The sequence below is a fragment of the Poecilia reticulata genome, linkage group LG23, assembly GCF_000633615.1.
Source record: "Poecilia reticulata strain Guanapo linkage group LG23, Guppy_female_1.0+MT, whole genome shotgun sequence".
Taxonomy (NCBI): Eukaryota; Metazoa; Chordata; class Actinopteri; order Cyprinodontiformes; family Poeciliidae; genus Poecilia; species Poecilia reticulata.
The window spans coordinates 14,870,534-14,883,426 of record NC_024353.1 but is presented as its reverse complement, the minus strand read 5'-3'; the positions used below and the strand labels follow the sequence as shown (position 1 = coordinate 14,883,426).

General features: G+C 39.4%; 1 protein-coding gene across 1 annotated transcript; it reads left to right on the top strand.

The window, feature by feature from the left end:
- Window positions 1-9,113: 9,113 nt before the first annotated feature.
- Window positions 9,114-11,230, top strand: LOC103459753 (NXPE family member 3-like). Its single transcript, XM_008401567.2, has 3 exons — window positions 9,114-9,184; window positions 10,253-10,450; window positions 10,532-11,230. The coding sequence occupies exons 1-3, from the start codon at window positions 9,124-9,126 to the stop codon at window positions 11,101-11,103; spliced, it is 831 nt and encodes a 276-aa protein (XP_008399789.1). The 5' UTR covers window positions 9,114-9,123; the 3' UTR covers window positions 11,104-11,230.
- The last annotated feature ends 1,663 nt before the right edge of the window (window positions 11,231-12,893 follow it).

Below are 12,893 nucleotides of genomic sequence, written 5' to 3'. Positions count from 1 at the left end.
GGGGGGGGGCGCGCGTGCATTTTATGATCTCAAGGTCCGCAATGTACAAAAAGTTATGAATTGCCATAAGTCATTTGAATGAGAAAGTTTGTGGCAATGAACGTTCTCACACAGACATACGTATTGAACAGTTCTTTCAAAATCGGACACAATTTGATGAGAGAGACATGAACAAGTCAGAAGCAAATGGGGGCTTAAGGCCCTGCCCTTAAAATCCTTGATGCCCCTAGTGCTGTCATGATGGGTTAGATATTGCGAACCCACATGCAGGAAAGCCAAGCGGTGTTTTTAACAAAAAGTTTTGTTTAAAAAACTTTTTTTAAATTAAATAACTCATTTTTGTTTTGTGAACTCAAAAAGTTATTTGCCAAACAAACTTTTATTTGCACACATCAGAAATCTTTTGTTGTGATTTTGGGCTCTGCCTACGACGTCATGTGGGAATCACAAGCAAAACTTTGAGTCACAAACAAAAACTTAGAAAAGCAAGAAAATATTTATGACAAGCGCAAATAAGTTTGTTTTGCAAATAATTTTTTCACTTCATGAGAAAAACATGTGTGATTTTAATTTTTAAAAAAGTTTTTTTAAAGCAAAACTCAGTAGGCTTTTCTCATGGTGACATGTATTAACAATTAAATGTTTGCTTTTGTTTTGTTTTTTCTTTTTTCTGCAGTTCCACATTAAAGTTAGATGCAGCTCTGCTGTCCTAAATGGACCGTCTTCATCTCCACTGTAGCAAAGGGGCAGCTCTTTTTTTTAAATATAAATTACAGTACACTAAAAGGTAAAAGTTAATATTCTGTCCTAGAATGAGGTTAGATGTGCCCTTTTTTTTGAGCACCTGCCCCTTTAGTGGTCTCTGCACGGCCCTGCCTTACCTTAACACTAAGAACGCCAGAGGAAAGAACCTTTTTGAAAATAGCACACTGGAAGACTGGATGAAAGAAAAATATTTTCTTTTTTTTTTTAAATCCAGGATGATTTTACTTCAGAACGTAATTGAGCAGTGAGTTGTAAAGAACAAGTTTGGACAGAACATTTCAGGAAAGTGAGCAGGGAAGTAGTGAGGAGATTCAAAGAGGAAGGTCTCACCAAAAGATGGTTGGTCAGACCTTCTTTTGGTGGCTTCACCAACCAGATGAGTTGCTGAGCAATGAGACAGATTTAACCTGTTTAATTCCTTGGACAAGTTACCAAAGTCCAAGGAATGATCAGGGGGGGTAGGTTTCCCCAAAGGAGAGGCAGCATGGATAAAGTTCAGAACTCAAGGAATGTAAATCAGAAGGTAAAAGCAATTTGGCAGCTCTGGCAGCAGAACGTCTTGTTTTGAAGCTCTGCCTGATACGCTGACAGGCTGTTGCTGAAAGAGCTGGTCACACCCTGTTGAGGCAGGGACACACACATCATGATGACACACACTGATTTGCATACACCTCTGTGAACATGACAAAGTGAGGACGACGATGGAAACTAAAGCAAAGGTAAATCAAAAAAAGACTCAAAAATTGCTCCTTTTTCTTCTTCTGAAATTTAAGGACCTTTGAGGTGATAACATCTTGAGATTTTTTGAGTGTTCTCTGCCTAACTTCCTTGAAGGTAACATTTTTCTGTCATGCTCACGCTCTCTCCAGTCTACATTATAACTCTTGTTATGCTGTAAATCTACTGGTTAATATACAACCTGTAGGGCTTTAACCTTTAACCAGACCATAAAAATTTGTATGCGGACAGTTATCGCTTTGCACAGGTTTTAGCAATACTTTAATCTCGACTCAATACCTATCAAATTATAGCAACAGCACAGATGTTGACTGATTTATGAATACTTTATTCAACGATTTCTTTAAGTGGGTTTGGCAAACATACTGCACAACACAGTGGATGGTTTTGTGAGTCACTTTCTGTCTGTCATCTTTGTGCTGAAACAGTTGTACTGTTAGGGATATGAAAAAACTATCTGACTGCCACCGTCTGATATATAAAATAGTGTAAGTTTGATGTCACCATGTTTTGTTGAATAGCTTTTTTTCTTAGCCAGACAACAGCATGTGCTAGCAGTAATCCAAGCCTTTATTTCATCACGACTGGATTACTGTAATTCCCTCCATCAGCCAGTCCTCACTTTTCTTTGTTTTTAATGCTTTAAACAGACTAGTCTGTTTATGAGACCCGTTTGATAACTGATTTTTACAAATTTTTACTTAATCTGTATTGGTATTGATCTTGTCTGTGTCATTTTATTGTGTTTTGAATTGAGTTTTGTTTCATTACTCTGTGCTTAGATTTGTCGCTTTATTTTTATGCTTTCTTAGTTCTTTATTTTATTGATATTCAGGATTTTGTTTCAGCTGTGGCTAGTATTAAAGAACTTTATAAAGTTGATGATGATGACGACGACGATGAGGAGTTGAAACATCCCTGATGTGGCGGTTGTGACGTAATCTTCATGGTTCGTTGATGCCTTGAATTTTGTCTCTGTCTCTTTAAAAACATCCCACGTCATCGTAACAAGGCTACTTTGTGTTTTCCACTGATGCCGTTTATAGTCACTTTTTATATTACATTTGCAGCCATTGTTGTTTGTCTGCTAGGCGTAGTAGACATGCGGTTCCTCCTGGTGTTTGCTCATTTCTGCTGTTATCCGTTAGGTTTATTTATAAAGCATATTTCAGCAGCAAGGCAGGTTGAATGCCTTACATCATAAAAACGCAAAATACAAAAAATTCATAAAAACAACAGCCATCAATGGAGAAACCAGTAACACAAAAAATGTCATTTTCACAAGTGGCATCATCATAATAATACACATCGAATATGTTGCTCAGTGATCCATTTATTATGTTTCAAAAGCAACTCTCAGCAGCAGGTTTTTAGTCTAGATTTAAAGGAGCTCAGTGTTTTGGCTGTTTGACCATTTTCTGGAAGTTTGTTCAGATTTGTGGAGCATAGAGGTTGAACGCTGCTTCTCCATGTTTGGTTCTGGGACTCAGAGCAGAATCAGAACCAGAACCTGAGGGGTCTGGAAGGTTGATACAACAACAACAACAGATATTTAATGTATTGTGGTGCTAAATTGTTCAGTGATTTATAAACTAAAAAAAGTATTTTAAAGTCTGTTCTCTGAGCTACAGGGAGCCAGTGGAAGGACTTTTGAACCGGTGTTATGTGCTCTATCTTCTTGGTTTTAGTGAGGATGCWAGCAGCAGCGTTCTGGATCAGATACRTTTTATTAGGCATGCCTTTGAGGACACTGATCCACTAATKGATGMRAKGAAGATGAGTATCTCTAGATSTTGCCYAGACATTAGTCYTTTAATCCTGGAAATGTTGWTCAGGTGATRGAAGGYTGACTTTGTAACTGTCTTTATGTGACTMTGAAGGTTCAGAGTCATCTGTTTCACTGTACCCAATWTTCAGGACTGATCACTAGTTTCCAGTGGTAACTCTAGATCATTTGTTGACTCTACATTGTTCCTCTTTAGCTCCAAAGACAATAACTTCAGTTTTGTTTCTGTTCAGCTGGAGAAAGTTATGGCACATCCACACGTTCATCTGTTCTAAGCGTTTCTTCAGGGCTTGGATGGGTTCAGAGTCACCTGGTGACACCGTCATGTAGAGCTGCGTATCAAAACCTCCAAAGCATAGCTTTGGGTAAATAGGTGGCACTTTGTGGCATATGTCTGGAATGCTGAGAAACGCCATTGGTCAATGGTGGTTGCTACACTTGCTATTCCACCTCCTGACTCACCATGGGGATGTGTGTCCAAATAAAATGGTGGTTGATAATGGAATCCTCAGAGTGGGTGGATGTCTCAGAGGAGCTGCTGTGCAATCTGGGGCTGGACATCCAGTTGTTCTGTGTAAAGTCATGCATGTGACATTAATTCTGTGTTACATTCACCATTTGCTTGGTCCAGCAGGAAGAAACCAAATACCCAAACACTTTGACGTTTGGGTATTTGGCACAAGCTGTGCCACTGTGACAGTGATAGGTTGAGAAACTATCATATCTTCATCACAGTTCTAAGACATTCTATAAAGTTTATTAATATAATTTCATACTGAAAAACTTGACAGTTTAGGTTAAAGGATACGTTTTCAACCTGTACTGGTATATATGACTGGTTTGGTTTTCATGCATGTACACAAAACAATAACAAAGCAAAACCAACTGTTCAATGGGTGTGTTTTTAGGCAGAGATAAACCTTTATGAGCCACAAAAGTAGGATTCAGAAATCATAAAAAGACTATGGCAACAATAGCCAACTATAGCAGACCAACTGAATGTGCAATTAGCACAAAGTATACATTTCCAAACCATTCTTAAGTTAAAAATGCGTCATAATTATACCAGTCTTGGCTCAAATAAACAACTTTAAACTTACAAATGAACAGTTAAAGTCGATATTATAATGTGTGAATCTGACTTTTTTTTATCCACATCTTCTCCATATTATACAGAACATACATGACAACAGGTCAAGATTAAATACAAGAACCCCTTTTTGCAGTATCTGGGAAGTATGCATACGTGCCACGACTCCCCTTTTGGCTGGGAAATTACTGTTTTATCCCCATTTCCTGCCATGCTCCCGCATTATTTTCCCTGTATTGCTGGGTTTCAGACACGTGACCCGGATGCTGGATTGCCCTCCATCTAAATTGGGTGACGTCTGTGCTACGTCACCTGAAACCCAGCAATAGTGCCGCTCACGTTAGTTCCGTTACACACTCACCTCCACCCTCGCTCTCACATTAGTTGTTCTCTCTAAACATAGTTCCGCCCATACTCGTGCTTTTACGTTAGTCTCCGTAACTCCACTGTAACTCCCATAAACTATGCTGATCTCTCTGTATGTTTAGTGTGTTTTGTTAGTTCTTCGAATGTCCTGTAGAGCAGTGGTCCCCAAACCCCAGTCCGTGGACCGGTACCGGTCCGTGGACCAATTGGTACCGGGCCGCGCAAGAAATAATTTAATATTTCCGTTTTATGTATTATTTGAGTCTGGAGGATCTTTTATTTTGAAAATACTTTAACCGGATTCTCTCGGTTAATTGCGCGCCAAGGCTGAGCCCACAAGCAGCAAAATGAGAAAGAAAGAGGTGTCTTTGGAAAGTTTCTTTACAAAGGGGAAAAGGCCCAGAGAAGAGACAGGAGAATGGATTTATCCCGTACATGTGGGTGAGTCCCACATTACAAGCCCGCTCTGCATAACATGCGGCTACCGGCTCGCTAATGAGGCAATGAAACTTCAAACTGCTTCGCCACGTTGAGACCAAGTATGTTGCATATAAGCAACACTTCAAGTGTCATTGTCTCTCGTCACTCCCAGATGGGGTCGTCTTGTTGCAGAGAAACAAGTTCAAGGCTCCCGTTAGTCGTTATCGTGAGTTAAAATTTTCACTAAAGTAAAATGTTCGTTTTTGTGGCGCATCTATGTCTTATTTTGAAGGGATATGTAAAAGTTACCATAGCGACCAGAGTCAGAGAGCGTTTTGGCAGTGGTCGAGAGGAGATGAGTAGAGCTTGTGAGTCTTAAGTTTGGTTTAGACGGCAAGATTTAAGAATTGTCGGCCGATTCTCCAAATCTCTGTGACCACAGAACTGATAAAAGTACAACAGGTTTGATCGGTTCGTGTCTCCAGCCACACGGCAGGAGCAACACACCACACGAACCGATTCCAGTCACAAACATCCCGATTCCAGAAGAAAATCCACAAAACTCCCAACATAGCATACGGGAATTTAGAATAACCAAATACGGATGACGATGTAGAAGCAATAGTGATAGTTTGTGGACTCATTTTAAGAGATAAAAGACGTAACAAAAAGAAAAGGCGGTGGATAAAAGACGACGGGAGCCGGCGCTCTATTTGCTGCACTATGATTTGGAGGTGAATATGTTTTTTCATAGTTAACATTTTTAACTGAATAAACATAATAAACATATATAATAATGACCTTTACATATAATAATAAATATTTCCACATATCGTCTCCGATGTCCATCGGACTCTCAGTTGAGCGATATGTCAGCTGTTTGGGATTTCCCTCTGAAGATAACATGCAGAAGCCTTATCTGACGGTTCACGCCCCCCCTCCCCCTCCCTCCCAGGCCGCAGCAACATTTTCAAGTCTTGACCGGTCCGCGGTATTAAAAAGGTTGGGGACCACTGCTGTAGAGGGCACTAGACCCACATTTCTCCTGTGTCCGTACGAGAAGAAGAGTAAGGGAGATGGGAAAAAAAAGAAATGGCAGACTACGTAGCTAAGACGTTTCAGCATTAGTAGAGAAGTTACTACTCATAAATGCTGCTGTGATACGAAAGAAATCTGTTTATTTTGATCTGGATAATGTACATTCAGTTCTGGGATTTCTCCGGTTGTTTTTTTTTGAACGGCCGATATCTGAACAAGCCAGTGGAGTTGCAGAAGCAGGAGGGTCCCGCCGCCATCTTTGTGACTCGGACTGAAGCCTGGAAAGACGAACGGACTGGTGCTGTTGGAGCTGGATATTTTGCTTGGACAACAGACAAGCTTATTGAACAAAAAGGGGGGCCCCCAATCCTTTAAATTTTTTTCTTTCCACAAACTATTTGTTCATGAACATTTTCAAAACTGACAACTTGTGTGCACATTGACTGAGCTGACTGAACTGTTTTATTGAAGGACTAACTGGAATATGTAATTGTTTTTTTCTTTGGAAAAGCAGCAAATGTTGAAATGAGTTTTAAAGCTATAGTTTAGAAAACCTACCCTTATTTTTCCAAATATTAATTTTATTTTTTATTAGGTGTGACGGGGTTCTCCTATGACTTGGTCAAACATAAATGACTGGCCAAGGCCAGAGATCACTTTAGAGAAATTTATTAAACTTTTCTTCAGGTGATCAGAGAAGAAAAGTGCAAAATAGGTACAGAGGATATCCAAGGCAGGTTAAAATCAGACAAACAGGAGTCTTCCGGAATGCGGTTTTCGATTAAGCGCTAACTGGAATTTGCTAAATTAAGCCAGAGGTGGTTTTTGGCATAATCTTGATTGTGAGTGGATCAGATGGCAAGTAGTGGGGGAAATTTGGAGGACGAGAATATGGATACCTGGTGGTCTATGGTAGAAAGTAGAAGAAGAGGGAGGGAAATAAGGCAAAAAAGGAAATAAACACTGGGAAAAGATCTCTTGAGGATGAGGAAGAAACGGCTGAAATAAGGAAGAAAGCAATGATGGAAGAGTTTAAAGTTATACTAAAATTTAAAACTGGACAGAATATGTTTGGAGTAAGCCCTATTAGTCTGTCAAATGGACTTAAGAGAGCTATTGGAGAAATTGAACTAGCTAAAAGTCTTAAGAGATGGAAGTCTGCTCGTCATTTGTAAAAATGCTGAACAAAAGAATAAAGCTCTTAAATTACAAATGGTGTGTAAAAAGGAAGTGCTGGAAAGAAAGGTTGTTGGGGAAGAAAAAGGAGTTAAAGGAGTAATATCAGGAATTCCTGTAGGAGAAAATTTGGAGGAGCTGAAGAAAATAATTAAAGGAGGGGAAGTTACAGACATCAAACGACTACAGGCTTTTAGGAATGGAGAGAAAATGGACAGTACATCTGTACTACTGGTCTTCAAAGATAAGAGTTCTGCCTGATAAGGTAATGGTTGGCTACTTGAGTTTTAATGTAAGGCAGTATATTCCACCACCGCTCAGGTGCTTTAAATGCCAAAGATATGGACATATTGCAAATATTTGTAAAGGGAAACAGAGGTGTGGCAGATGTGGAGACCAACATCCTTATGGTGAGTGTGGAAATAATCCTATTAAATGTTGCAACTGTGGAGGAAATCATACTACAGCATTTGCAGGATGCACAGTAAGAAAAGAGGCTGCTGAAATTCAAAAAGTAAAACCTGAAAGAGAGTTAGGAAATAAAGCTAATTTGTCAGATTTGGTTACACAAACATTCTGTTCTAAATAAACACGACACAAAAAACCACGTTGTATAGCTCAAGTGCGCAAGTGAACGAAGCATGCAATCAATTAACGCTAAAACTTAAATATTCAGATACATAAACAATATTCTTAACTTCCTAACATCACTTACTTGTATTCCACGTACACACATCGAAAATAAAAAGGTAACAACAAACTGTAAACGGTAACTCAAACTACACAAATGTGATTGGTAACTCTCGGCTCCTTCCTTTTCTTCTCACCCTTTTTTCATGGACCTTACCAAGCTCCGCCCAGAAACGCCCCTCGAAAGTCCCACGTGACATCATGTCTCACAAACAAAGCCTCGCGGTGCTTAGCTTCTATGTGTAAACATGGCGTCTTTCATTTCGACTGACTCTCTGCAGAGAATTTCTGAGTCCATTACTGTAGCATTTCTGCTGGATTTTCACAAAATACCAGCCACCACAATGGACATGGGAACCAACAAGTTCATGTCAAGTCTAACAAGACAAAGTGGAACTTTTTGGTGCACATCTCTTTTTTTATATGCATTTTATCTTGTATAAAATGATCCCAGTCAAACGTAGTTCTGTTAGTGGGATCCCCTGGACCTGGTTCTGAATTTAACCAACACTGTGAATAGCTCTCTTTTCAGAAAATCTTAAAGGAGAATGTCTCATCGGATAAGTTTAAGTTTTCAGTTTAATCTTGTACATCTTCTGTACTATGTAGTAGTAGAATACTGCAAAACATTCCTTGTTAAAAAGAGAACAACTTTGGCTCTGAAAGACCTCAGGTATTAACTGATGTTTGAAAAATCTGGACCTTTTAGTGCCAAAAACAGAAAAAGAAAGCAGGCACCATCTCTCTRCACCTCCGTAGCGAGACATGGTGATGATATAGATCGTCTTTAGYACCAACAGAATACATCAAAAGAGAGGCATGTTGGTTTCTGGACCGTCACTCTGAGGTTTTGTAAATTCCTCTTCACCTGMATTCTGTTGCTGARTATAATTTGAAATGGGAGACCCAGTTGGAATAAGAAACATGYAGATAGTTGTATCAGCAAAGGGACAAAAGAAAAGGCAGGYACTAGGATTACAACACAGAATGTGTAAAAGACTCCATATCTCATGACATTCTATCATTGGTTCATCTTTGCTGCAGTGGTGTCAACATGAAAGTCTCCATTCCATCATCAGGACCTTCCAGCATCAACATTTTACCCAAACTTAAAGGTAAAAGTCAATGTCTAGTTACTTCCATCATACAAGATTGATCAGCTGTCTTTATCAAAACATCCTTTTTTCTTTTGTTTCCATTTGTGAAGGTTTGATGACTAATTTCATTCTGTTTGTATAGCACATTTCAGCAACAAGGCAGTTCAAAGTGCTTATGAAAACCTTAAAAAGATAWAATGATAAATAAAAAAACCTCCCAAAAAAYAAAACCGAGTCTGTAGTAAATTTGCTGRACTAATAGAAGAAAGAGAGACACTTAGAGGATATAAACACAAAACTTAAAAACCGGACTCCTGAGTGACAGAACATATTACATCTTGCACAGCCCACAAATTAAAAATTCTGCCATGATGTGTGTAGGAGTGGACGCAATCGCAGCTGTAGACGTTGCATATTATGGATATTTTAAATCAAAATCCATGAGTACAAGGAAATCCAAAACAAAGCAAAGAGGAGACACAAGGGAACAAAGGTTATGACTGAAACAGACGAGCTTAAATACTGGGAGGTAGCAAATGGAACAATGGGCCGAGCTCGATGAGATAACTGATAGCAGGTGTGAGTGGTTGGCACAGGCGCAAGCTGAGGGGTGGGGAGAAGGAAGGCTAAGGAGAAGTAGTGGGGAAAACAACAGGGGAAAGGTTTTAACAATTTTTTTTTCATTGATTGTTTATTCAGTGTTACATGACTCTGTGTTTTTGTTTTTAATGATGTAAAGCACTTTGAAATGCCTCGCTGCTGAAATGTGCGATACAAATAAAATTTGATTGATTGATTGTGTGTGATTACTTTGAAGAGTACTTCACAACTGTCCAACAAATAATGTCCTTTTTAAATGGCATTATTTATTTATCCAGGGTGAAGCGATCTCTTGTATCTTAGCATGAAGCTATTATGCTAGTAGAAGGTCAATCTGAATCTGTGCCCTGCCCCATATCACCTGGTGCAGCAGCAGAAACCTCTGTAGTAGAAGTTACTGGTGAAAGTAAAYATTTGCAAAGGTTARAGGTGWATAGCTACAATCAGTGACARAAGAAAGTTTTAACCTCCCTGTTTACCTTCCAGATGGTGCCAATGAAATAGTGAAGACTAAACCTGCTGGTTATTACTACCAGGGAGCGTGGCAAGCATTAGACGGCACCACAGTCCGTCAGTTTAACAACGCCACAGCGAGAACCCAGTGTCTGAAAGGGAAAGTGGTCCACCTCTATGGAGACTCCACTGTCAGACAATTTTTTGAATTTTTAATTCAAACAACCCCAGGTAGACACATGTCAGAAATGTCTGGCAAYGGCTGAAACTGCTTCACGCTGCAGTCTGATCTGCTCTCTCTTATAATTTCAGATCTCAAGACGTTTGACCTGAAARGTCCTGRRRMKGCAGGACCTTACATGGCCTTGGATTACAAWAACAACATCTTACTGACGTACCGATGCCATGGKACYCCCATYSTTTWCMCTCSCATGATGGCTGTTGAGACACGTCACATTGCTACTGAGTTGAGAACTGTGGCCGGAGGCCCCAACATCGTCATAGTGATTAGCGTCTGGGCACACTTCACCTCTTTCCCTATTGAGGTCTACATCAGACGTCTGCTAAACATAAAGAGGGCAGTGGTGGAGCTGTTGACCAGAGCTCCAGACACACTGATCATCATCAGGACTTCTAATCCCAAACGGTCAATTCTCTATCAGATATGGACCACCAGTGACTGGTATGCCCTGCAGTGTTATAAGGTCCTCAAGGAAATATTCAAAGGGGTGAACGTCCAGCTGCTGGACGCCTGGGAGATGTGCTTGTCCCACCACCTGCCTCACAGCCTCCACCCACAGCCTCCCATCATAAAGAACATGATCGATGTTGTTTTGTCCCACACCTGTCCCCTCGGTGGAAAATCTAAAGGTGCAAAAAAATGAAGTGGCAAATGGGATTGCATAAAAAAGCAGCTACTCTACTCACACCTTGATGTCTTGTACCAAAGAAGTGCAGGGTAAATATTATGTCTCACCAAAAAGAAAATAAAGCTATGACAGCTGTAATATCTTTAGATGCCCAAAAAGCTTTTGATCGAGTGTCATGGAAATACCTTATTCAATCTTTAAAGAGGTTTAAATTTAACCCCAAGTTTATAGATTGGATACATACATTATATTCATCCCCACAAGCGGCTGTAAGAGTTAATGGTTTCAGGTCAGCAAGTTTCAAGCTGGAGCGCGGATGCAGGCAAGGGTGTCCTTTCTCACCCCTTCTGTTTGAAATTAGCATTGAGCCATTGGCCCAGCTTATTAGAGACAATGATGAAATTAAAGGGATTTTGATTGGTACAGACGAACATAAAGTATCTCTTTACACAGATGATGTACTTCTGTATCTTTCTGATCCTACATCATCAATACCACTTCCGAGGGAAATGATTTCTGTTTATGGTCATTTTTCTGGCTATAAAATAAATGTTGATAAGACAGAGCCAATGGATGAAAACAGCAATATTCCACTGGGGTTTAAACAACAAAGGGGTTTTAGTTGGCCTAGGGAGGGCATTAAATACCTAGGCATCAATATTCCTCTCTCATTAAATTGATTTATATCATGTCAATTACAGCAAAACACTGGATATAATTAAGAAGGACCTAGAGCGGTGGTCAGCATTGCCTTTGTCCCTCCTCGGTCGCATTGAAACCATTTGTATGAATCTGTTACCCAGATTATTGTATTTGTTCCAGATGTTACCGGTTGGCATACCAAAGTCCACGTTCGTTGAATTGGATAAAATGATATCAAAATTCATATGGCAAAGCAAGCGCCCTCGTATAAAATATAAAACACTACAAAGAAGTAAGACGGAAGGGGGTCTCAATCTTCATGCTTTAAAATACTATTTTTGGGCAGCTCAGTTAAAACCTTTAATTTCTTGGATCCAACAGGATTCTCAAACAAGATGGCTCAGCATTGAGCAAGCGAAGTGCTCAGTACCATTAAAGGTATTGCCATTTTTAGATATTCCAGTAAAGGGACTGCCCTTGTGGACTAAAACCACACTTGACATTTGGAACAAAGTATGAATTTCTTTCAAGCAACCAAGAAGTTTATCAATATGAAGAAGAAGCATTGAACATATTAAATCTTTCACACCCAATCTCTTAAACACAAATTTTTCTAAATGGGCTGAACGGGCTTACATTTCTTCATCACTTGATCGACAGGAACAACCTTATGTCATTATGTCAGTTATGTAGGAATTTTAATCTCCAGAAAAGTGATTTCTTTATTTATTTACAGTTGCGCTCTTTTTTGTCTACACACAGGGACTGGGACAGGGTATTAAATCCTACACCAAAAGAAATCCTCCTAATCCATTTCCAGAAAGGGGGAGGGGATAAAAAATTGATAGCAAAGTTATATAGGGTGTTTCTGTCAATGAACCTTAACCTCTTACCCCCTAAGGGGGTATAAATAAATTTCCGCCTGACAAAAACACACAAAAGTAAATCACTTATAGCCTCACAGCTATTAGATTTAATAAGAAACTTTTGGTACCTCTGTAAAGGTAAGATGTCATAGAATGGTTTTCTGGTGTCAGCACCATTGTAGCTTTGACCCTGCCTGAAATATTAGGGACAAAATACAAAATATTTTGCATTTTTTTGAACCTCGCCAAAATTTTCTTTGAAATAAACATTGAAAACACTACCAAAATATTATTTGT